The sequence below is a fragment of the Pholis gunnellus genome (genome assembly GCF_910591455.1).
Source record: "Pholis gunnellus genome assembly, chromosome: 7".
Lineage (NCBI taxonomy): Eukaryota > Metazoa > Chordata > Actinopteri > Perciformes > Pholidae > Pholis > Pholis gunnellus.
This window is the reverse complement of record NC_136533.1, coordinates 7293329-7318935: the sequence shown is the minus strand read 5'-3', so window position 1 is coordinate 7318935 and position 25607 is coordinate 7293329. Positions and strand designations below refer to the sequence as shown.

Genomic DNA, 25607 nt, shown 5'->3' with positions numbered 1-25607 from the left:
GTACATTGAGAAATGCACCAAGTAATAATTTCTCCCCCTCACAGTCGCCTTGGCACTACTTGTCCGTAATAAAGAGCAGAGAGAAACGTGAAGCGCTGGACGACGCACAACCACATTAAGGAAGCTATTTTCTGGAATGTAAGGAGAGTTTGCGGAGAGGACTTCAAGTGCAAAAACAAAATGTATGCTCAGTTCTTGTCTTGAAAGTACTCCAGAAATCTGTTCCGGAAAAGACCACACATTGAGGGATAACCTTAAAAACTGGAACTCAGTGCCCTTGTCTGGCTTCCAGCTTTCCTGATGGAGCTTAATTGTATTACAATGTGGAGTTTTAGTTTATTTCATAAGTTTTCCATAATGCCACATAGGTGCTGGACCCTAATGCGTTTGTCCGTTAAAGTTTTGTTTTCAGCTGTGTCCTCCTCATTACTAATCAAGTGGGGTTTTGCCAGTTTTGCGGGGATAGCGTGAGGTCTGCTTTGCTGCTGCTTGGTTCAGAAGTTTAGTTAGTTTAGTTTTGACCTAACTCTCATTTGTCAGTCTGTATGTCCCATCTCCATATTTATTTAGTAAAAAAACACAAGCTGGAATATTTTCAACTGTCTAAATGTATGCGCTGCAACAGTTTGACTTGTGAGTGTTTTTCTTTGCAACTTCCTGAACTATAAACTGAAATCTAGGCTTGCTCTGCATTCACATGTGTTTCAACAAACCTTTACCATCCACGCAATGCACTCACCCCATTATACAAATGTATTGTGCTAACTGACTGTGTCTGTCTTTGTGTGACTGTGCAGGATGCCAGCTGCTAGCACCATGACCGGTGGGAGGGCCCTGCTGCTCTGTACAAACTCTGACAACTGTATCTACCAATCAGTCAACGGGTCGGTACCTCAAACTATTCTTTCTGGTTTAGTGTTTAGTAGTAATAATTAGTGTCCAACATATGTGCTACAGCAAATATATGGTCATTTTTTTTAACATTTTATTGTCTAAGTCTCCTTTATAGCAACCATTTATTGTTTGGCTTTTTTAAAAACATCAGTCTGTCATATTGCTTATTGATACTGTTTCTTATCGTGTGTGAGGGACCAGGGTACGCATAAAGCTGGGAGAGCGTCTAAAGTGAGAACAAGTATTTACAATAATTAGGATGGGTAACAAAATCAAGGCAAAGTGACAAATCAGAATAACTATATCAACTTAACATACTTAAGTACAACATAATTAAACATAACTTAGTTTAAACCAACATAGTGAGTACTCTTCTGAACAAGGGACACTGCCCCCCCATCTCCTAACTGCATGATATATACTATGCTGGCCAGTCCATAGTTAATTGCAGGGTTGTGAAGACATTCCTCCGCTGTGGTGCAGATGTAAAGGCTCCTGACACCACCCCTCTTGCTGTTGTAGAATGGTACAGTCCAATTGTGCAGGCTAATCTACTTAGGGAGATGTGATGCAGCTGCTTAGTCTTTTGCCAGAAGGATGGTCGGCTGCAAAACATGGACAGGAAAGTTAACGCTTTTATCAACCTTTACTTAATATATATAGAAATATAAAGTCTGTCAAAACAAGTGTCTTCATGTCTCTCATCATAATTTAAAGAATAGTGAAACGGCACCTTCACTATGCCTGGTTGATGGTTTGGTTAGTTGCAGCCGCTAGATTGTGAAAACCTTGGATGGAATTATCAGTACAAATAACCACAACTGTGTTAAAAAAATTGCTTTATTACAATTTTTGGGTCCAACATCTTTTTTTTTTTAACCCGTACTAGAGACTGAAAGTCAAAAGCTTTATGTAAATGCATTACTAAATTGCACTAAAAAACTTTTAAAATATGCCAGAACTGATCTGAGTGCCATGTGACCTAACCAAGCTGTCCAAAAACATGCTTCGTCAGACATGAAGGTTTGATCTGAAGATCCTTCAACTTTCAGTTGGGGAAAACACTTCTGAAACTAACCGATCCTCCACGTGCTGCAGGATGTGAGCCTGTTCACTGGTTCACTTTACTCTGTAATCTTATACCTCCACACATTCTCCACCGCATGTTGCCTGGGCCTAAACTCCACTTTCCCATAACCATCATATAGTTCTGTACTGCTCTTAAGCCAGCTGGACACACCCCTTTCCATTAGGGTCAGCAGTATAACAATAGCAGGGCTAGAGAGCAGGGCAGAGTTGGCCATCTGGCATCTAGATACTGTTACTGCCCCCCCTGCTGCCACTGTCAAATGCCTCTCTGACCATTCTCTCTATAGTCCCTTCTGTCATCCTTGCAATATTCATTAGTGCCATTTAGATTGTAATGAAGGGATTTTGGTTTCTGCCAATAGCAGGGGTTGTCTAGTGGAAGATTTAACTGCTGTTTTTAGGGTCTGCCATAGCTACCATTGCTCAAAAGCTCAGTACATTTCCCTTTGGGGATTGTTAAAAGTTGAAATGCAGGAATAAAATCAAACTAGGTTAGTTTTGTTTCTTTTATTTTGTCCTGCCCATTTCAAACAATTTCTCTTATCTGCTGATCTTGTGTTTGCTCAGCTGGTTAGAGATGCTTTTGTACCCTTGTACCCCTTCTCCATCCTTCTGCCCTCAATGACCCTCATCTCCAGGCCCCACCCATCCTTGGCAAAACTCTCTTTCTCTCTTTTCACAAACACAATCACACTTTTTTCAGTTGGGGTAAATACACTCTTAATTATCCTCTCGACCCCCCCCCCCCCCCCACCTATTCCTGTTCTCCTTTACTTGACTCTTCTATCCGACCTAGTTTTTCCTCTCTGTTGCTTTATAAAAACAGGTTTTTCGGCTGAGGGAAACAAAAGGAGAAAGAACGGGAGAGGGGGGCCAAACTAATAAAACCCAGAGCAATTTAGAAGATAATCATTTTGTTTCCTCATTGGTCATAGGTACAACATGAACGTTTTTTTCTTTTTTTTCCAACGGTCTCTGAGGAAACTTGATTCGTTAATTCCCCCCAGAGATTTCCTCTGGATTGCATGACTGTTGGTTTTCACATCCAGCAATGTCATCAGAAGTCACCCAGCAAGGCCACGTTTCCTCCGTTTGTTGGAAATTCAATCCTTTGATGAATGGTCTTCAGGCCAAAGCAAAGATTTGAGGGTTGGCAGTAGAAGAGAAGAGTTGCACGTCTACACTTCGGCCCCTCCCCTCTTCTGTGTATACTTTTATCTCCTCTCCAGAAATAGCTGTGTGTGTGTGTGTGTGTGTGTGTGTGTGTGTGTGTGTGTGTGTGTGTGTGTGTGTGTGTGTGTGTGTGTGCGCGCGCGCGCGCGCGCGCAGCTTGTAAACTTTGACCCCGGAACCCAGAGTTCAAGCAGTCGTGACCCAGTTATCTTCAAGGAGTGACTCTCTGCTGAAACAGAGGCACCATACAGACGTCTAAGCACTTTTAACAAGAATTCTTGTTTACCTCATAAAACAAAGATCTATTTGGACGTAATTGTAAGTGCTCACGTTGCGTGGCCAATTTAAAGAGCTATGTGAAGCACGAGTCTTGGCGATGTACACCGAAAGCAGCAACTGACATTTCTATGAAAATAATTGCTCTATAAATTATTAGTTGACAACTGTGCAATATACTTTCTCCCTCTGTTTATCTGGTTTGAATTAAGTGTGCATCAGTTGTGGTTAGCACTGTCCCCTTACCAAGAGAAGACTCTTTGCATGGATTGCTTTTTTTATTTGGGATTACTCTTGTTCCCTCCCACAATCCCGTTTTGAGATTGCATGTTAATCTTCATATAAGCCTTAGTGTATTACTGCAAAATAGGCAATTCAAGAACGCTTGAATATCTTATTTTAAGATGATGAATGAGTTTTTGTTAAAGGCTTATTGTCAACATGTTAAGTTTAATTCTAATGCTATATTTTGTACCATAAATTTGCACACTTTTCCTGTTTTGTGTATGTCTCCATATATAGAGCCTTGCAACCCTTTTAAGGATTCAGCAAGAATGTCAAGTGTGTATGTTGACTTTTCTGAGTGTGGCTCTCTTCTAGGCTCCAGTGCTGTGGCTTGAAGGTTGGAGAGGCTCCGTCGTCTGCGGTGCCCCAGCGCCAAGAGGTGTGCGGGTCACCAGGGGACAGAGACAGGAGGGACACCGCTGTGTCCACCAAGCGTCCCCTCTCCCCTCTGCTCAGCCGGGGTCCTCCTGACACCATGCTGGCTCACAGGAGAGCCACCTCCACCAGCGACCCGCGGACTCCCAACATGGAGAACGGGCTGTGTGGCAAGCTGAACAACAAGAGCCCAGCGGCAGTAAAGACTGCCAGCATCCGTGATAAGATCTCACAATGGGAGGGCAAAAAGGAGCCTGCCCCACTGACCTCTACAGGGACATGTCCACTGAGCACGACACAGAAGGAAGTTGAGACTGTGAGGAAAAAGGATTTCAAAGCTTCAGAGATCCAAAGGACAGATAGTAAAAGGTTTGTCAGCTGGGACAGACAGGACTCAGGGAAGGAGAATGTTGGAAAGTTGGGGGATTCGAGGCCTAAATCTCCAGAGGGCCCAACAAACAAGGACAGAGAAGTTATCCTAGAGAGGGGACTTCGGGCTTCCAAGCCAACGGAACAACCCCAAGACAAGAAAAGTGTTTTAACTCATGTTAAGAAACTGGAGAAGGCAACAAAGGAGGTTCCTGACAGACCTTCACTGGCATTTCCAGGTAATTACTTCTGCCCTCCTTCGAAGGAGGAGCTTGAGGAAACAGAAAAGAGAGCCAACGAGCCCATTTTTGGGACTTTTGACGTTGTTCAGCCTGGCGGGTCGCGGAGGAGGAGGAGGGAGGGGGATCCGGAGAACGTATACAGTGAGCCAGGTGCTCCGTCCATAAACCCTCTACCTAAACCTCAGAGAACCTTCCAGCATCACACACCCCCCACTACCCCAGCTTCGGGGCCCGGTTCGGGGAAGGGAAGGAGGAACTTGCCCCCTTTGCCCTCCATTCCTCCTCCACCTTTACCCACGTGTCCACCACCTGGAGTTTGCAGGAGAACCTGGGCTGACAAACCCCGGGACAGTAGTAACAGGTAAGAGAATAAGAAGATGGAATAAAAAATATGGGCGGCCATGAATAGTGTTGACGATCAGTCTTATGGCAGACACACATCTGAAGCTTTCTTGTCTTCACCCCAAAGCTAAATTCCCCCCAAAAATTGTTTAAAGTTGTTTGTGGAATCAGAATTATCCATTGATGGCTTTGTGTATCCTCTGCTCATCCCCCCACCATCACCACCAAACACTGAGGTAAACATCACCCCCATCTGCTGTAAATCAAAAGCACCGGTGACATCATCCTGTTTCTAAATATCACAAAGAATGAGCTCATTGGTTGGATCTGAGGAATGTACACATCAACTGAACTCATTCCTCTTTCCAAAACTCTCCTGGAAGAGAGTTTGGTGTGAGTCATGTCAAAGAGGCCCTTTGCTTTCTCAAGAATTAAAATGTAAAAAATGATGCAATGCAAAGCCTGTGGCTATCACAAAGGAGTTATGTAAATGTACAAATGCGTGTCCTTGTAAAGTGTTAACTCTGATCCAGAATCTAAATCACTCATTCTGCCAAGAGCAATTAACATGTTTTCTAAGTAGAACTCAAATTCAGATGGTTACAGTCAAACAAACGGAGCTCTGTGAGGAAAACAATAATGTGAAGTCTGCAGCATTGGAGTACATCTATTGTTCACGTTCTCAGTGGTCTGAATTCTTGTTTGGCGCTTTGCTTGGACCTGTTACATTCCATACCATATGTGGAGGCCTCACTTTGCTCAAGTGTGCTGTGTCAAGCCCTTTGTTTGGTCAGGCTGTCTTTCTCTTAGTGTGCATTTTTGTGTGCGTGAACAACTACACTGATTTGCCAGTTTATAGTTACACCTATAGCTTCACCCAAACCCATGCAACAGCTCTGCCATTAATCAGACTTTTGTAACGCTTACAATGTCTGTTATTTGGCAACTTACTTTACTTGTATATGCAGTATGTGCATGCATAAGGGAACGCATGCATCCACAGATGCTTGTGTGCTCTTCATCGTACTGGGCTTTAATCTTTGGCAGTGATGAAACACAGATGTGGTCATTCAGATGTGGCAACTAGTAAATGGTAACATCAGTTTTCCTGCTTGGCATATCAAACATTCTTAAAAGTATCGGCAGGAACACTCAAAAACCCTTCCTTCCTCTTCTTTTTTTTTCTATTTGGCGTGCAATTCTCCTAAAGTTTGGTAATCCTCTGTCCAAGCAGGAAGTCCTATGAATTTGAGGATCTGCTCCAGTCGTCAACAGAAAGCTGCAGGGTGGACTGGTACGCTCAGTCCAGACCGGGCCTTACACGCACTTTATCAGAAGAGAATGTCTATGAGGATATAATAGGTAAGCAATACATTTTGGAATCTTCCACAAACGAAAATCAAAAATCAAGTTCCCGACATGGTTTCAAAGTGTTACGTTATCAACTTTGTATTCGCTAAAACTGAAAAACGTTATTAAATACTGTACTGTAGGTAGGTTGTCCTGTTTTTTTTATACCCTTCATACACTGCATGACCCTTTACTTTCATTTCTCATATCAGTGTGCATCATAGAGTTGAGGTGATGAAGAGGCCAAGCTGTCTTTACTCTGCTCCGGTTTTAATTTAGAGCCACGCTGCTTCTCTTTTATTAAAAATGATACGTGGAAATTTGACCTACGTTCCTACCTTATTGTCTGCAGGGTTATGCCAACCCCACCTAGAGCCTGTTTAATTTCACAACGCACAATAGTGGCGTTGTGTGCGGTCGTGCTGTAGCTGAGGTCGGCTACTGTGATTGTCAGTGCAGCGGGGGGGCATCTGAGTGGCTTAGAGCCACGGCACATTACAGGCAATTGCTTCAATGTGTCTTTGGTTTTCATCCCAGAGACTGCTGTGTAATGAGTGCTGCCTGCTTGCAACAGTCAAATGAACTAAAGTTATATTTGAGTGATGCCGCAGCTCATTTTGGAGTCCTTTATGGTTTCCTCCTTCCATACAATGGTATTGTTCTTTAAAACGCTCTGACATTGTTCACCAAACACTCATCAGGGTCCCATGGGTGAAGTTACTCAATATTGCTGTCCTCTCAAAAGGAAGCTCAGGGAGACAGAGCTATAGCAAGTGATGAACAGTGGTGTTGTCCTCGTAGTCTTGTCATCAACCTCCACATGCAAACAAGCTTCTCCTCAACACATAATCCACATGCCCGTTAGTGCTTTCAGATTGAGAGGAAAGCAACTGTCACCAGGACACATATTCAGACGCACGCATTGATGACGGATGCGAACTCTCATGTGCGCAGCTGGCAGCGCACGCAAACACACAGAGGGGATCAGTGTGACGTTCTCGTCGGCCAGCAATGTCAAAAAAACTGTACGCTGATCCCTCGGTTTCCTCAGAGGGAGAAGAAGCGGAGAACTGAACGTCCCTCTTTATCCTCCGACTCCTACAGGTCACATCTGGTGGATGGATTGATAGAGCAGAGGAGAGATACAGAGAGACGGATACAAAGAGAGAAAGAGGCACAGGTTTTGGAAAATGAAACTTTCTCTCTCCTTATCCGCAGGGGATGACTGGCGGCTATTACATTTAGCTTTAGCAGTGCAAGTCTGTAATCACAGTTGAAATGTATGAGCTGGGTAAGCACACTGCTGCCTCCGGTAGCTCACTGCACATCTGGAGTAGGAATTGTCTGGAAAAAACAAACATGACTGATCTGGAAAAAAAAAAATACGCTATCTCCGCTTGTCTGAAGCTGTTGTGAATTTAAGGTGACACTGATTTCTCTGTTTTTTTCTTCTGAAGATCCTCCCTCCAAGGAGAACCCCTATGAAGATATAGAGCTGGAGAGAAGTCTTTTAGGAAGCAAATGTGTTTCACCTGCCTCCTCATCTCCTGTCCCTGACACGCCAACTAAGGTACCTACCTGATCGACAACACATCACTATAAAAAACAAAGTCGTTTTGAAGAGGTTATACTAAAATGTCCTTCCACGTGTCTGTTTTTCATCATCTGCCCTCCCCAGCTCTCCGCCAAGCCTGGCTTCTTCAGACAAAATTCAGAACGACGGAGCTTCAAGCTCCTGGAGCTACGTAAGACCGGCAGGGACACTGGCATCTCCTCCCCGTCCCGAATCAGCCCCCCCTCCACACCCAGCAGCCCCGACGACACCCCCTGCCTCTCTGGAGACCCATACAATCGCAGGAGGAGGAAAATCCCCAAGGTATGGGAGTCTGAGAGGCCTCTCACGGAGCTCATGCTGCTCCGTCTGTGATTTATGGTCCAGTGCACTGCTCGGGGAAAGTTCGGAGTGGGCCACTCATGCCGCCGTCTGGGGATGAGTAAGGCAGGGAACATTTTTGTGATGGATATTTCTTGTGCGAAGTTAACCCAGAGGAAGGCCTCCCAGAAGGTGGATTGAAATGATCTTGTGAGGAGCCTGGCATATTTGATTTATTTGTTTAAGGAGTTAGAGATGGACATTTCTTTCCTTTTACCTCCTGCAGATGGTGCTGAAAATCAATGGCATCTTCGAGGTGCGAAGAGGGAAGAAACGAATGAAGAGGGTGTCTCAGTCCACAGAGTCCAGCTCAGGGAGAGGTGAGCCAGGCCACAAAAGCTACTTGTTTTGACTTTCTCTTTGCTTTTACATTGACTGTGGATTTAGTAAAACTCCCTGTTTACACTTTTTAAACTTAGATTTTGTCCAGCTCTAAAATGCCTCTATAAGAGAGGTTTTGTTTGTGTGTGTTTGTCTGTTAGTTAGCAGGATGTCTCAAACGCTTGTTAACAGAGTTCAATTCAATTTGGTGGAAAGTTAGACTATGGGCCAAGAAACGAAAAAAAGTGATTAGTTTCTGGTGGGCAAACAGATCCAGGTGCAGATCCTGGTTTGTGTCCAGGAATTCTTTTAAAATCTAAGACTTTTACACTAACATTTTCACAATTTTGTCATGTGCTCCGGCACTTTTTTCAATAAAAAAAACAATCTTCAAATGAATTTTCTGGTTTGATACAGAGGAGAACTTTTATCGGTCACACAAGTTAGGCAGAGAGCAAAGAACATGACAGACATGCTATCACTGCAACACTAACGCATGCTCACACACTTACTAATGCAAACATCAAGAGTCTATAAGTTAAAAAGCTAAAAATATGAATACAATGAATCCTAAATGATGCACCCAAGCACATTCGATTGTAGATGCTATTATAAAACTTCTGTTTAGAAAGGTTTTGTTGTCAAAATAACTAACAGTAGTGTGTAGTTCTGGTCAAATGTTTATTTGGTCATGACTAGAAATTTGACACATTTTTCTTTTTTTAACTGAAGTTTATCATCAGTACTATCAACTCTCTACCCACTGCAGACACATTTCATCAGGCTACCTTTCTTACGGCTCTGTTTGACCAGAAAGACTTTACAGGTCTGTCTCCAAAAGGAGCAATCATATGTATCCACTTAGTTTTATGGGCAAAGTTACATTCTGTGGTCAGTTGAGACTGACCCATGTTTCACAGGACTGGGTGGTGTTGTGTTGTAGCGGCAAGAATGAAAGCAATCAGAGCAAATTCCATGTGCTTTGGGTTTCCTGTGATTGTCATTTGCATTCTGCTCACACTGTTTCCTTTTCCCACTTTCTTCTCTTTAATTTAGTGACGGATGAGAACAGTGAGTCGGAAAGTGACACAGAGGAGAAATTAAAAGGTGAGAACAGAAAATGTATACATGCATTTGCAGTAGCTTTATACTCGGGGAGGCCAAGCAGTCTACGTATAGATCTGTATCCATGTAGGTTCATTACTTACAAATAAGAACAATAGGAGCATTTGTACAATGACTGATTCAGATCACAGTTTTCTTTCTTTTCATTGCTCCACTGTATAACTAACATGAAACATACACACAGATGTAACTGCAGATTGCCTTACATGGTGGCCTAACACTGACCTCTGTCATGTATATGCATACATGACACTATTTACATGAGATGTGTTTCTCTGGCCCTCAGCCCACAGCCAGCGGCTGGTGTCGGTCCAGTCCATGCTGAGGCAGACGGGGCGGTACCGCACGTTGGAGAGGGATCTGATGGAGTTGCAGGAGAGGAAACTCTTTGAGTATTTCATCGTTGTTGCGCTCCACAAAACCAAGGCTGGAGTCCCATACCTGCCAGAAGTCACACAGCAATTCCCCCTCAAGGTAAACAGGGGTAGAAATGTTACTGAAGCACATTTTTACCAAAATGAGACACTGGAAATTTTACTTTAAAAGAAGTAAACACTGCGGAAAAGAAGACATTATTGTAAATATTATTATTTAAATAGATGTCTACTTTCCAACCAGACCAATGGTCATAATTCAACCTATATGCTAGTTTATGAGTAGCTGGTATGGAGTTTTCTGAGAAGAGCAGAGGACATTTTGCACTTATGGGAACAGCAACAGCAGGTTTTATGCAACAAAAATAAATATCCCTGTGATATCTGAGCAGCGATGTTTACTACTGACTAAAGAAAAGAAGCAAAAAACTTCAGGAAAAATACAAGAAAAAGAAAGTGGTGACAGTTGTTTACAGTAGATTACCTCGTATGTACAAGATACGATGAACCATTATCTTATTCTCTCATTGAATTACCTTTGGCTGTAGTCGTTACTTACCTAAAGTAGTGAAACTACAGCATTATGAAAAGGTTAACACAAATTTTGAATTTTCTTTGTCATGACAATAGATAAAGAAGGTTTGCACTCTAAGTGGTTCTTTTTGCATTTCATTATTTGTGTGCAGATGTATTTTCTGTTTCTAATTTACCTAGGTTCCATGTTTATTGTATAGCAACCTAATCTGTGAAACATGATGGTCTTAGACTTTAATGGTGTTATCCTTCAGGCATCATCAAATATGAAAATGTTCTCTATTTTTTTTTTTTTCATCCAGCTTGAAAGAAGCTTTAAGTTCATGCGGGAGACTGAGGACCAGCTAAAGGTCATCCCTCAGTTCTGTTTCCCTGACGCCAAAGACTGGGCCCCCGTCGACAACTTCCCCAGGTCAGTCCGAGTCTGACTGCTGCCACGGCACTTAAAACGTTAAAAAAAGTGAAACAAAACGGGGACAGAGGAATTTCCCGGCAGAGTGTTAATAGCTCAGCTGTTATCGTTGTTATTAATTACTTGTTAGAGAAGAAGCTGAAAGCCCAAAATAGAAATGACCCCCTGGGTCGCAAAGATGACTGGTCTTTATTCAACGATAAAGCACAGACAGTGATGAATGATTACAGGGAGAAGTGGTTGATTTAGCACCTTAACACCTGGTTTGTTTTTACACAATCACCTCTCTTTGTATGATGTTTAAAATTGGCTGTATTACCAAATACCTCCTTGCTCAGCCTCTCAACGTCTGCATTGTTCCGAGAAGTGATGATGTGTGTCCTGACGATGCCGGCTAATTATTACCTGGAGGCAAATGTTCGATGGGGTGTGGGGGGGGGGGGGGGGGGGGGGGGGTGAACTTGCTGACACTCTCGCCTGTCAGGAAGTTTGCCTCCAGTCAATGAGTACCTGTCAGGTAGAGCTTAGGAGGATTTGTGTGGATATTTGCAGAGTGAGCCTGTCCTGTTTGCCAAAATACAAAGTCCAGTCTAGATTTTTTTTTGTTTCCACAACTCTGACTTTGAATATTTTCCAGACTGTCTGAAATATCTTTATTTTTTCTCTCTTTTTCATCTCCAGCGAGACGTTCTCATTTGTCCTGACTGGTGAGGATGGAAGCAGGCGGTTTGGTTACTGTCGGCGATTACTGGTATGCTCTTAAGATGAGGCTGCACCTCGTCAACAGCTTCTTTTAGTTTAGATACTCCATCATCTACTTTTTCTTTGCTGCTTTTACCCTTTTCTTTTTGTTGTATTATTCTGCAAATTGTCAATTCATATTTTCTGCATATTTCTTGAATTTGGTTGATAAAATGATTCAGACGTTTCAAAGTAAGGCTTGGCTTTGCTCCAGTAGTCTAATCCTGTGGTTGTACGTGGGTGAGCAGTCTTGTGACACTCCGCTGTTTTGAAGCTTGTCTTTTTCTTGCTGCCTGTTCACAGCCCAGTGGTAAAGGCCGAAGGCTCCCTGAGGTCTACTGCATCGTCAGCCGCCTGGGCTGCTTCGACCTCTTCTCCAAGGTGGGTATAGTAAACCAAAGCAGGAACACAAATGCGCAAAGTTCGCGCAGAATTGCATGTGTTACACAAACGCATACATACAACCCCAATGCCACTAAAAGAGTACAGAGCCGTACCGCCCTCGGTGCCCACAGAGCCCCACCCGCCCTCTGTCCGCTCTACTTTCCCACCGAGCCTTGCAGTCATGGCTACAGTACAGACACACGTGTGAACTGCAGCTGATGTGGTTATCGCAGTGGAAAAGGTTCCCTGAATTGGGCTTTAGATTCATGTCAGGCTGTGTACATAAATCTGTGTAGTGTACATGTCTTCATTGCCAGAATGGAGTTTGTTTGGATACAAAGAAGGGTAACTACTGTATATCTTAGAGGCGATGGCAAGAACATTGAAAGCTGTCTCTGCATTATAAGTACTCATGATATATGTGTCATCTGTATCAGATCAGCTACATAAAAGTGTAATGCTAATCAGATGTGTACAGTATGTGTGTAAAGGGGTACACATGATGCATTCAGGCTGTTCGCCATGTACTGACTTTTGACAATGTTTGACTGTCTCCACTGCATCATGGCAAGAATGAATAGGTTTGTGATGATGATAACCAGTGTTTTTAATAAGTATCCCAAAGGCTGTCCAGTCCCATTGAGTTCCCTGACCCATTCATGATGGCACCTCAAAACAAGGTCATTTTATTTGTCCATTTACAGAAAGAAGAGAATGTAATCTCAGTGGAACTTTAACCAGAAGAAGAAAAAGGGAAAACCATAATAAAATAAATACACATTTTACAGGGGTGAACAATGCAGATCAAATCTTTTAGCATATGTGATTTTATATTGTGATATTGTTATTGTACAGAATAATTTGAGAAACTCTTTATGAAACAAAAAAAAGTCTGTTTTGGGCTAATCTAGTAATAGTGTACCTGACAGGTTAAGGTGTTTCACTGTATGCATGCTATACACATTTCAGAATTCAAATTACAGAGCCCCTTTCTCTGTGTTTTGCAGATCCTGGATGAAGTGGAGAAGAGGCGGGCTATCTCCCCTGCTCTGGTGCAGCCTTTTATGAGAGGCATAATGGAAGCTCCCTTCCCTGCTCCAGGAAGGACCATCACTGTCAAAAACTTCCTACCTGGCTCCGGGACAGAGGTGAGATGATGGCGGTCTTGCTGTGGAAAACCAGGAGTTTTTCACCCCATTCTTGCGGGAAAAACCCACATGCTTTTAAAGATTATATAATCACATGAACGTCTTAATGTGTATGTGTCTTTCTCTCTGTCCTGCAGGTGATAGAGCTGTGTCGGCCATCAGACTCTCGTCTGGAACATGTGGACTTTGAATGTCTCTTTTCCTCCTTGAGTCTACGCCTCCTTCTCCGAGTGTTTGCCTCTCTACTTCTGGAGCGCAGAGTCATCTTCACCGCCGACAAACTCAGGTTGGCTCCGGCAGCATGTTGTTACAGAGCACTGCGTCCGCTTTCCGACCTTAGGATCACATGTCCGGCCCTTGCAACAGTCCTGGGGTGGGACGGAGTCATGGCTGTATTTGAATGCATCCTTTTAATTAATCTGTTGTGATCAGATTATCAAAGGAAGTGTTTTGATGCTGGGAAAACAAAGAGGAAAGAGTTTGAGGGATGTGACAGAGTAGCCCACAAACAGTCTGAGGAAAATAAGATCCTGACGGAGTGTGAGAGGAAGGAATGCTGTTGTGTTATACAGTCGCCTGGGGAACAATCACTTCTTCTCTGGAAAGCTGTCATGGGTGCCAGATAGAAGGAGTTAGGCTTTCGAGCATGACTCCAGAGCTAACACGTGTGCACAGTGACGTCATCACACCGACACAGTCCACTTTAAACCTTTAACTGTTGTGGTACAGCTGGTTCAACACGTGGGCTAAGCAGAAGCAGCCTGATTTAGTTCAGATTTAGGTTCAGGACTTTTGTTCATCTCCCCTTCTCGCCCATGTGCCGTTGTTGAAAATTACAAGAAGCATTTCTCACCAGAGCTCATAAGCAGATCACGAGTTGTTGCACATTATCTACTGTGGAGTGGAAAGTTGGCCTCGTCAATCAATTTCTTTCATGAATTAACTGAGAGCAGATGCACACCTGGGAGAGATTAAGGGAACAGCGTGGAATGAGTGTGTTTGCTGCCGCTGTATAGTTTTTATAAGTGTTACATCACTGTCTCCTAAGAGATGCTTTCTTAACATTCCGCTCATGGTAACAACGGGGTTTGTTGGAGCAACAGGAATTGACTTTTAGCATTATGTTCCAAATTAAGAAATGGAGGACAGGAGGGGCTTGTTTTCTTAAAGAGGTGGTTAGCACCATCCTGTGGTAGAGAATAGACTTGTAGTTCAGACTGTTTGAAAAGTAAGGACCGGCTGTTAGAGACATGCTTTGATTTTTCTGGTCTCTTTTACTATTTCTGTGAATAACATTGAGATATCAAATTATTTTTTGATTGTCTAGTACCTCTGAATCAAAGAGCATGACCTCTTTTGTTTCACTATCACTCTCTTGACCTTCTGTACCTGTCAAGACGTTTCGCCTTTTGTTTTTTGGGGGTTGTTGAAGAAAGTCAACACGGGAATTGCAACTAACTGAGGCAGCGGAAACTACTTCGTCATTGAGTACAAGATGTTAGGCGCTCGCTGTACAGGAAGGGGCTGGATTGTGCTTACATATTAAAGTGGATATTCAGTTTAAAGTGTAATATGCAGTTGTTTTGAAGGCTTATCTTGTGTTTTCTGTGAAACAACAACCTGTCATTTGAGAATCAACCTTTTCCTTTTTCTCATCCTGCAGCACGTTGTCTCAGTGTTGTCATGCAGTGGTGGCTCTGCTCTACCCCTTCACCTGGCAGCATACGTACATCCCCGTGCTGCCGCCCTCCATGTTGGATATCGTCTGCACCCCCACCCCCTTTATAGTCGGCCTCCTCTCCAGCTCTCTGCCTCGACTCAAAGAGCTGCCCATAGAAGAGGTGTGATGAGTTATTGTTTTGTTTGTGATGCACTGACTGTGGTGCCCTTGACTCTGGGCCTTTCCTCCGCTGAACAATAGCTCCAGGAAATGACATCACTCTCCCTCCGCTCTTCCCTCAGGTCCTGGTGGTCGACCTCGGCAACAGTCGCTTCCTAAGACAGGTAGAAAAACCATAAACGCACAAGTCAAACAGTAAAAATCTGTCTATCGCTACATGGAGTCCTTTTCCACATGTGGTGGCTCCACCAGATGTTATGTGAATACATGTTAATTCACTGCAGTATGTGTATTTACATCTGTGTCTTTTCCTCCACAGCTGGATGATGAGGACTCCATTCTCCCCCACAAGCTGCAGGCAGCTCTCGAGCATGTGCTGGACAAGAGGAAGGAGCTGGCCTGTGAGAAAGGAGATCTGCCCAATGGTGACTCAGCACACACTAATTACAGTATATTCTCTGTTAAGATATGCAGTATTTATACAGTGAAAGTATGTTTTATTAGAAGTACCAACTATACAAAAGACTGCTGTAAAATGATCAAGAGTAAGAAATGTTCTACAGTTCAAGTGCTCTTAAAGTTATAGGCTGTTTAGAGTATTGCCAAACTTAACCTCCAGCTTTTAAGATAATTTAATATAATAATAACTCATCCCTGAGCAGATCCCTAATGTCATATGACTCATAAAGCAATTTGGTAATAGTTGTGTGATACGTTAAAGAATTCTTTCTGGACTGAGTTTTCTAGGGCAATTATTTTAATCATTTTCCAGGACTTTAGTATATAATAGGAGAGCTACATTCAAGTCTTTTCAAGTCTTTTCAGGATTCATCCATACAAGGAATTTTTTTTTTTTTTTTTCCTGCTATTTTGTGGTTGAAAATGTCACATCCCGAAAGTAATATAGCAACACTCTATAATGCAACATAATATCATCACTGCTGGGTGTGACCGCAAGGACAACAGCCCTCAAAGTTTCAATCCATAGAGTTCAGTGAAACACTGCTCTAATGCAGCAGTTAGGAGTTTTTCATGACTCTAACTTTGGATCAGGATGCCACATCAGGCTGCTTATACATACAGAGTTCCACAAGATTTGATTTGATATATTTTATCCAAAAAGAAATACAATAGGTATGAAATGTTTCATATTTTTACATACATTTAAAGACTTACATTTTTGTGACACTTTCAAAACCATATCCAACAGGATACAGTGAGGCGGTAATATAGGACGATGCAAAACAATGTCATTTTAATGTTTTGGCCCGGGCGCTTGGCTTTTGGTCTCAATAAAATGTCTGGAATATGCAATATGTAAAATAGTTAGATTTATGATAAGGGGAGTATCTGTGAAGTTCCAGTAAGTAGGGAGTTAGAAGTATGATTAAAAACACCTGGGAGAGATAACGGTTGCATCATTGGTATTGATCAATCTTTTTCCAGATACTGGATGTATAAGTCATTCTTTTTTTAATAGGGCAGTAAAGATGCTATGATTTCATCTTTTCTATTTTATTTCTATTCACTCCTGTACCTCCACCCAGACTCCAGCTCCCTCAGCACGGTGGTTTCAGAGGCCTTTGTGCGTTTCTTCGTGGAGATGGTGGGTCACTACTCCCTCTTCATGGCCGGAGCAGAGCGAGAGGATGAGTCTCTCTCCTCCCCCACCTTGCCCAGCCCCTCTTCTCCCGCCTCCTTGTCCTTTCAGCGCGAAGCCTTTCGCAAGGCGGTCACGTCCAAGAGCTTGAAAAGGTTCCTGGAGGTGTTCATGGAGACCCAGATGTTCACCGGCTTCATCCAGGAGAGGGAGCTGCGCAGGCAGGGCCTCAAAGGTACTGAGATCTGATAAACTGCAGTAGTGTTTCAATACAGCGTATAACAGTTAAAGTATAAATACTGGTTGAACACCAATACCTGCTGTATGTGCATATGTGAACTAATACTTGGAAGAAATGTCACACCAATTAACCCATTTTTAAAATGTTGTAGATATAGTTGACAACCTCCACTCATTCTCCACTTATTCACTTGTTTTGGCTTTCAACCGCATCACATGATCTTCATCAGCATGAGAATTTTGCTGACTATTCATGCTGATCCATGTTAGTTTGATGTCACTCATATACCACCATTGTTAGAATGTTTTGATTTATTTAGCCAGTGGTGGTAAAGTGTTTGTCTTGAAATATTTGACTTTTTATTTAATTTTCCAGGTTTATTTGAGGTGAGAGCACAAGAGTATCTGGACTCGCTGCCGGGGAGCGAGCAACGAGGAGTCAACAAGTTCCTCAAGGGTCTAGGTGAGAATTTCAGTCAGTCAGTCAGTCAGTCAATCAATCAATCAATCAATCAATCAATCAATCAATCAATCAATCAGTTTTTCCTCTATAAAAACTGCCAATTCAGTCAGAGATGCTCAGATCAAAGATTTGAACATGTATAGTACATTGTTACATTTAGTGGAAAAGACAGCTAATGTCAATCAGCCAATGCTGGTGCAACTTCAGTGCTCCGCCTGAATTCACACTTTGTATATATTTTTTTTTTTATTTAATTTACATCTGTTGCTTTTCTTCAGGAAACAAGATGAAATTCCTTTCCAAGAAATGATGTTTGGAGTCAGGATGTGAAAGTAGGAAAACGCATGGAGAGGTGTGTCGTAAAAAAATAGAAGAAGAGGACGCGCTCCCCGGACGAGGAGAAACCGTAGAGATGGAGACGTGTCTTTAGGTCAGAACAAAGGAAGACCCTTGAAGTGATCTGGACTCGTAGTTTGTGAACATGAGGGACTCTGGGTTTAGCTCCCAGTGTCATTCCATAGTGTTGTGAAGGGTTTACTCAGCTTGGACCAAAACTCCCCTCCAACACGATAAAGCAAATTCTATCAGTGTCTCGTCAGATTTCTGCCTTACAGATTACAGTCAATCCCTGCAGTGTATTACTGTATAGCACAGCACAGTGTAAATGTCTTTAGGAACAGTGTTCTCCCTTTTTCGGTCACTGACCTCACCTATAAACCTGTAAGAGGGAGCGACACTGAAGGTCCCATTTTGTACAATACCTTCCTATACATTCCAAGTACCTTCTATAGAAGCTTTTATAAATACAACTGTACAACTTCTTCATCAACAGGAGGCTTTTAAGTTAATTTATATTCTTTTTAGGTAAACTTAATCTTTTTTTTTTTTTCTTCAAATGACTGCAAATAAATCTCCTGTACTTTTGTAATAGGCTTTATTTAACAGAGTCTAGTCCAGACCGTTTGTAGACCACGTTTGGGTTGTTGGGTAAGTGTACCACTGTTTTGAGGAAAAGGAATGAGCACCAAAAGGAAGAAAATGTAAAGAAATCAATGTGAATACATCTCTCACTTGGGTTTGAGTTATAGGGTTTGGACGGACTCGATGTTGAAGGAAGATCTGTATCTTAGGCCGACTTGTATCCTTGATTGAGAATGCAATGGAACTTTTGAAATAAAGTGATTTGAATTTGTGAATTAGACAAATGACTCTTTTAATACAATTGTGTATGTATTCTATGTTTTGTCAGGTTGTAACACAGATTTAAAGTGAGACCATGTAACCGTTGCTGTTGCTGGTGAGTTCTTGGAGCCTACACTTGCCATAATACAACTCAACTGCATCTCAATGGGGTCTTTCACTAGTCCCTAAAAAAAAACTGAGTCTGCAAGCAGAAGACAAGGTTACTCAAGGAAGTTAAATTGAGTAATTGCTCCTCCTGAGCCACAGAAGATGTTATACAACTGCTCACAGTAGTACTACTCCCTATGACTATAGGAAGTTTACTTCGTTTCTTAAGGAAGAAGTCCCTTCCATCCTCCAGGGGGCGCTGTCCCTGCATCCTTTGCCCCTCTTGACATTTCCTTACAGAGAAAATAAGGGAAATGTTATGTATGAGGATAAACTAATGTATCCCCCCCCCTTATATGACTCACCTAAATCATCACTGATGCAGCCAATACGCCCTTTTCATGGAAGCCATCATTTTGGTCAATTCATAACTGTAGTCAAATTCCAGGTTAAACCACTCATTATTTGAAGTAGATCTTGCCATTGGACCAGCATTATGTCATACCCACAATATCCACTGGGAGACTCTGTTACCCAGTTCATGTGTATCCTAGATGTGTTGCCACAGCAGAGTCCAAAGTTCTGAACCACATCTCAAGACAGTTTGGCCTCCTTGCCCTTAACGACTTGCACAACATGCCCAAGTCTAACAATAGTTTTGCTTTTGTCTGTTTGTATGACAATACAAGCAAAATGAATGTGAAAACTGGGGCTGGAAACAACATTGCAGGTGGCATCCACCCCAACATATTTCAAAAAAATCTTGAAAATATCAAATGAAGTGCATTTCACTTTCTCCCTAAACACCTAATAACAGGCAACGGAGATGTCCTTAAGTTACATTCTACCACATTTAATATTATGAGGTGTAATAAACATATTACATGAAGACCGAAGAAAGAAAGAGACTTGTAGTACAGTAAAATACTAAATAACAATGTTATGGGAAATGTGTTATAAATACAAAAAAAGGTTAACATCTTGCACCTTTTAGCTCCTTATTTAGTTCTCATCTGGGCAATAACATCTGTGTCATACACAGTCTGTTGTGTAACTCACTCCCATCATAAGTCATTGTAAAGAAGTTGAGTGTTTTCTTATTACCATGTTGTCATGTATTTGTCTGTCCCTCATCCTAAAGGCAGTGGCTTTTACAGTATTTCTTATTCTTGATGAGATTTGCTTTCCACTCCCCTCTCTCTCTCACCACCCTTTCCTTTCCTTTTTGCAGCCCTCCTCCTCCTCCTCCTCCTCCTCCTCCTCTCCACCCCTTCGTCATTACGCGTTGACCGGTCAGACCTGCCTCCCTCACCTCCCCTCCCCTCCTTCTCCCCCTTGGTCTTTTTCTCTGGCTTTTTCCAGGCTTCATGTCATACCACGGCTAATTCCTGAAATTCCTGCCCTCCTCTCCGCTTCAAACAAACTGCTCCAGGAAGGAGACGAGGCAGCAGAAAATAAAAAAATAATAATAATAAAGGAAAAACTTTACTGAATTACTCTTCATTTAAAACATAATAATAATATTGCTCTACCGGCCTGCCTGCCTGCCAGACGGCTGGTCCCACCAGGTAAGCGTTTTATCATATTTTAAAGTGTTGCTCTCGTGATTTAAACTTGCGTCTGCTGTCGGAGTGTAAACTTAGTTTGTTGAATATTGTGCACGTGGAGTCAGTTCTTCACGCTGCTTTCTCTCTGAATGCTTCTCGCTCACTGTCGGAGATAACATTCCTCAAATATCTCGCATTTCTTCGCTCAGATTCCTGCATTTTTTTTTCTGTAATTCCAGCACTGGAGTGCGTGTGTGTGTGTGTGTGTGGTTTGACTTCCTGTGCTTGGAGCCGGAACTTTTTCTTGTTTTTTTTTAAGGAATAACGTCATAGCGGTGCAGCCAAACATTAGCGTCGGTCTGGGTGAAGATTTACACCGGCAAACTGAGATCATTCAAACTGTGTATTTATTAACTAGCACGTTTAATTCACACGGTTATTTTTCCCACTCTTTTGTCAACAAGTGTCAAATAGAAGTGGCGGACACAGCAGCGGTGTAACTGTTATTGTTGCCTTTATGTTTCTCAATCTTCAATTGTCTTTTTATAGAATTAAAACACCTGCATTTCATGACGCTTTATACAGAAGGGAGTATTCAGATCATGTAGGCTACTTAGCCCAAGAAAAAGTCAAATATAACGAAATGTAAAAAAAAAAAATACTGTTAAAAGTCGGTGTTGTGTTTTTAAACATGCAGTCAAGTATAAAAGTATACAGCAGTGGCAGACTTATTCAGATCCTTTACTTTGTTATTTAAAAGTCAAAGTAACTCGATGTATAAATACTTCATTACAAGTCATATTCGGTATTTAAAGTGGAATAGTTTAGCTAAATTGACTTAAAAGTATAAAAGTACTCACTATGCAGGCAAAAGGACTCTGAAAATTATTTTATATTTATTTATAATGTAACAGGCTACAATTTAATTATTATAGATGCAATGATATCAAACAGAATTTTGCTGTTGTAGCTGCAGGTGGAGGCAGCAACTAACGACTCTCTGACATAAATAAAGCAGTAAGAACACTTCCCTCTTTAATATAGTGGAGTAAAAGTATACAGAAGCAGCAGAAGAAGCAACACGTGGAAATACTCAAGTCAACTTTAAATATGAGCAACATTTCAGAAGTATTTCATAACTTCCAGAGTGATGAGGTTAACCTGATAATCCTGTTTTGTGAAATAACCCAAACACAGCTCAGATATGTTGGAGAACAAAGAAACACAAAGTAACTTATAGAGGGGCTGCTGGAGATTATTTTCACTATTGCTTCATTTGCTGATCATTTCTTAATACTGTGTGAACTGTTTGGTCTATAAAAGGTAAAAAAGGTGACTAATTCAAATAGCATTGAACGGCATAGTTTGCAGTCCAAAATCCAAATATGTTTAATTTAGTAGAAGACAAAGGAAACCGGCAGATATTCACATTTGAGAAGCTGAAACCAGTGAGTTTTGTGTATTTTCTGCTTTAAATGACTGAAAGATTTATCGATAATCAGAATTGTTGCAGATTTATGTTTTTTAATTGTTTTAAATTATCCGTTTACAACGTGCTTTTAGCTCTTGTGAACGACTCGACATGATGCACAACTTTGCCAAATGTGCTTCTCCAAACAAAAGTACGCCATCTTGCTTACTGTGTACATACTGTATATCTGTGTGTGACTGACAGACTCGGTATTGTACTCCATTCAGCTGCATAGCTGAAAAGGCAGCGTGTGAGCGAATATTTTCGGTCAGGGTTCGAGATGAATAACACGGGGCTTTGCCGGGTTGTGTGTGCGTTATGGAGTCCCAGAGGAGCAACAGATGGATCGGAGCATAGTGACAGTGTGTTGAGGGGTGTGTGTGTGTGTGTGTGTCAAAGCCTCCTCTGAAGTGTCTGACCGCCAGAGGAGTTTGGGTTCTTTCTAGGCCTTGGCCCTTTTGTTTTTTAGGCTTTGGGCTCACTATTGTCTCAGACTATGAGTTATATTGTAACGTGAACTCTAAAGTTGTATTGTTCCACTGCAATAGCATTTGTGTGTGGGTGGATGTGACTGGGCCTAGAGGTGGATGCGTATGTTTGTGTGGGTGAATGAGTGGAACAAGTAAAAAAAAAAAAGAGAGTATGAAAAGGTGTGTGAGCAAGCAGGGATTTTTTTGTTTGTTTCAACCTTGTTTGTGTGTGTGGAGTTGCCCTGAGACAGGTCCTCGCCACAGCGGAGGAGTTCTTTATCTGCCGTGCTCATCCCACATAGCGATCATTCCTCCTCCGCTCGCACGAGGGAAACAAATAATGCCTCAAATATGAGCCTTGCAGAACAAAGACTTTCTGCACACACCCCTCCCCTCCTTTTTCTACCAACCGGGCTCTGCACCCACAGCTCTGTGCAATGTGTGTGACTATGTCGTCCATTGATTCCAGCCAGTCTGATGGATCTTTCTGTTGGACTATCTGGGGCTGATCTGACGGACCCTCTGTCCTCTTTGGCCCCAACTTTTCTGTCAATGACATCTAGAGAGGAATGAGGGTCAAGACTTGCCTGGTCCCTGAGATAAGGAGTTGGAGCTGTGGGATGTGGGAAATGTACAAAGTGCAGCTTGAGGTTGCATTTGTGATCGCCATCTCTCCGTTTAAACCTGCTATAACTGATTTTTCTTACATTTCTGACCATCTGGGGGCAGCAAAAACAAGCTTTACACACAACATTGCCATACAAGGTAAATAATATGTCAAACTTGTTAGCTCCTATATTTTTTACACATCCAGCAGGTATACGGAGTAACATTATTCATTTGAAGTTGCAGACGTGAGTCCAGCTTTCACTCTCTTTGACTAGGCCTGCAACTAACCATTATTTTCATCATTGATCGATAGATATCGGAATTATATTCTCAATTAATAGATTATTTGTTTGGTCTATACAAATTCGGAAAATGGTAACAAAATTATCCATTGAAGTTTGTATCAGAGTTTATTTTTCTTGCGTTATTATGGATTGAATGTCTTCTGGTTTTGGACTGTTGGTTGGACAAAACTAGCAATCTGCACACGTTACCTTCGGCTCAGGAAAGGTTGATGGGGATTATTTCCAACTTGTAACATTTGATGAAGCAATTGATTGATTAATCAATAAACAAAATGGTAGATTAGTTGGTATGACACACTGTAGTGTTTGTGTGCTTTTTTCATATCAGTGTGTGCATGTTTGTTTTAAGGAGGAGTTTGCTCTCTTTATGTTCAAATGAACATGCATCTGTGACAACTTCTGTGTGTGTGTGTGTGTGTGTAATGTGCACAGCTTGGAGACTCCCACTGGTGCAGCCCAGTGGGACTTTGTGCCAGAGAACATGTGCTCTCAGCATAAACTCAACAAAACAAACCAGTTTTTCTCCACCGGCTCTCACACTGCAACTTTCCATCGCATAGCCTGATCCTCAGACTGAGTTTCCTGCTTTTACATTCCCGGCCTGATTAGTGGAGATTGTGACCAGTTTAGTGTACACACACACACATACACAGACACACACTTACAAAATACACACAAATGCACACCACATGGAGTGCACGAGTGGGAGCATGTTAATGCAGTTTTCTGGAGTTTTTGAGCTCTGCAGACAAACACAAACCTACACAAATAATTAAGGTTTTGGTCTCCCCTAAGTTTTTTTTATATTTTTCTTAAATATTGACTTGGGCTATCATACACTCTGGCCTTTGCACTTTTTTCCTAATGATTGCTGATAATGATTAAATACCAGCAAGACAAAGAGCAGCTCTGTATATTAAGGCAATTCAGTGCTTTGAGCTAACTGCTAACGATATGATGCTAACATTCTCCTAGTAACAATGCCAGCACACTGTCTAGCAGATATGATAGCCGCCAAGTTAGTCTAGCGTTATGGCATGCTTACATTCGCTAATAGACACAAAAATGAAAGTACTGCTGAGGGTGATGGGAATGTTATTAGCTTGGTAGGTATTTGGTCAAAACCCAAAGTACTGGACAGAGGGACATATTGACCCGATGAAGGTGTCAGGGGACCACAATAGTTATTGCAATTTTCATCCTGAGGGGGACATGAGTGTGGGAACCAGATTTCATGGAAATCCTTCCAATAGCTGATGGGCGTTTCACTCCAAACCTCCAAAATGTTTGAAGGAAATCCATCCTATAGTTGTTGAGATATTTTAGTCCACACCAAAGTGGTCGACCAAATAAACGACCCGCCGACATAGAGCCATGCTAATAATACCAAAAAATATAAAATGCACTCAGTGCCCTCGTGTAGCCTAGCTACCCTCCCACTTGGCTGGCACTGGTCCAGGGCAAAGGTGAACGGGCTCAGCTATACCTGCAGCGTCATGTGGTGTTTTACTCTGTTTTGGTGTGTGTGTATTCACGTGAAGGTTTTGTGTGTGTGTGTGTGTGTGATGTCTTTCAGTGTTACATATGAACCTGCTTTGATGATTTCCGTGTCATGTGTGATACATGTGTGGGCCTCTCTTTGTTAAAGTGTTTTGATTTGATGCCATGAGTGTGTCTGTCCCAGTTGGTCAGTGTGTTTGAGGGGTTACGTGGCCCCCTGCCTGGCCGCAGCACCAGCTGGGGGATTATCCCGTTGAGCGGATCCAGGGAAGAGGGGCCTCGCTATTGCTGGATGAGGGGGGGGGTTGATGGTGGAGGAGGTGGAGGGGGGTTGTTTTAAGGCATGGCTTAGGTTAATTAACATCCTGGACACTTTGACGGAGGCACGGAGCAGCACACTAATGGTTTTATGGCCTCCGCAAATCTCACAGTGAGCTACAGTGGTCCCGAGCTGGACTTGCAATTATTTAATAATCTGTGACAAAAACAATGGAAATGTTAAATTTCAGTCATGTGTTGTGGTTTATTTGATAAAGTTTTATTGTGTTGTGATTTTTAATGGAGCATTTGGCTCACTGTCAAGTAGTCGGTCAGCTCGTGATCAAGATTAGGGCTTATTGTATTGTGCAACAGAAAGATTAACTCATTTTAGTTTTTATGCGCCTGATTTAATTCAGAAAAGTTGTATTTGGATCAGTTTAGAGTTTAGTTGCTTTTATTAAAGGTACGAATGCCGGCCTTAAAGCTGAACAGCTCTAATTGCAGTGGGATAAAAGACACAACTGCAAATTACCACCATGAGGATAACTGTTTTATTTAGTTTTTGTTTGACGGTGGTTCTCTAATTTGCTGTTAATATTGTGACGTGATTTTGTTGTTTCTTGATGGCAAATTTCTTTTTAAAG

At 42.1% G+C, this 25607-nt stretch overlaps 2 protein-coding genes across 2 annotated transcripts in view; both read left to right on the top strand.

Moving 5' to 3' along the window:
• LOC306699157 (DENN domain-containing protein 2A) overlaps positions 1-18638 on the top strand; it is a 32664-nt gene extending 14026 nt beyond the window's left edge. The window contains exons 2-20 of the mRNA XM_079163678.1: positions 798-884; positions 4033-5064; positions 6280-6407; positions 7853-7965; positions 8074-8271; positions 8555-8648; positions 9706-9756; positions 10061-10248; positions 10985-11094; positions 11776-11845; positions 12139-12216; positions 13227-13367; positions 13505-13653; positions 15031-15208; positions 15330-15371; positions 15527-15632; positions 16755-17042; positions 17424-17510; positions 17789-18638. Of these exons, the coding sequence (XP_079019804.1) occupies positions 799-884; positions 4033-5064; positions 6280-6407; positions 7853-7965; positions 8074-8271; positions 8555-8648; positions 9706-9756; positions 10061-10248; positions 10985-11094; positions 11776-11845; positions 12139-12216; positions 13227-13367; positions 13505-13653; positions 15031-15208; positions 15330-15371; positions 15527-15632; positions 16755-17042; positions 17424-17510; positions 17789-17820 (3171 nt within the window). The 5' untranslated portion in view covers position 798 and the 3' untranslated portion in view covers positions 17821-18638. The remainder of the gene's footprint in view (positions 1-797; positions 885-4032; positions 5065-6279; positions 6408-7852; positions 7966-8073; positions 8272-8554; positions 8649-9705; positions 9757-10060; positions 10249-10984; positions 11095-11775; positions 11846-12138; positions 12217-13226; positions 13368-13504; positions 13654-15030; positions 15209-15329; positions 15372-15526; positions 15633-16754; positions 17043-17423; positions 17511-17788) is intronic.
• Positions 18639-20331: 1693 nt separating this feature from the next.
• Positions 20332-25607, top strand: part of tead4 (TEA domain transcription factor 4) — a 34509-nt gene continuing 29233 nt past the window's right edge. The window contains exon 1 of the mRNA XM_079162247.1: positions 20332-20368. The gene's annotated coding sequence lies outside the window, so the exon portion shown is untranslated. The remainder of the gene's footprint in view (positions 20369-25607) is intronic.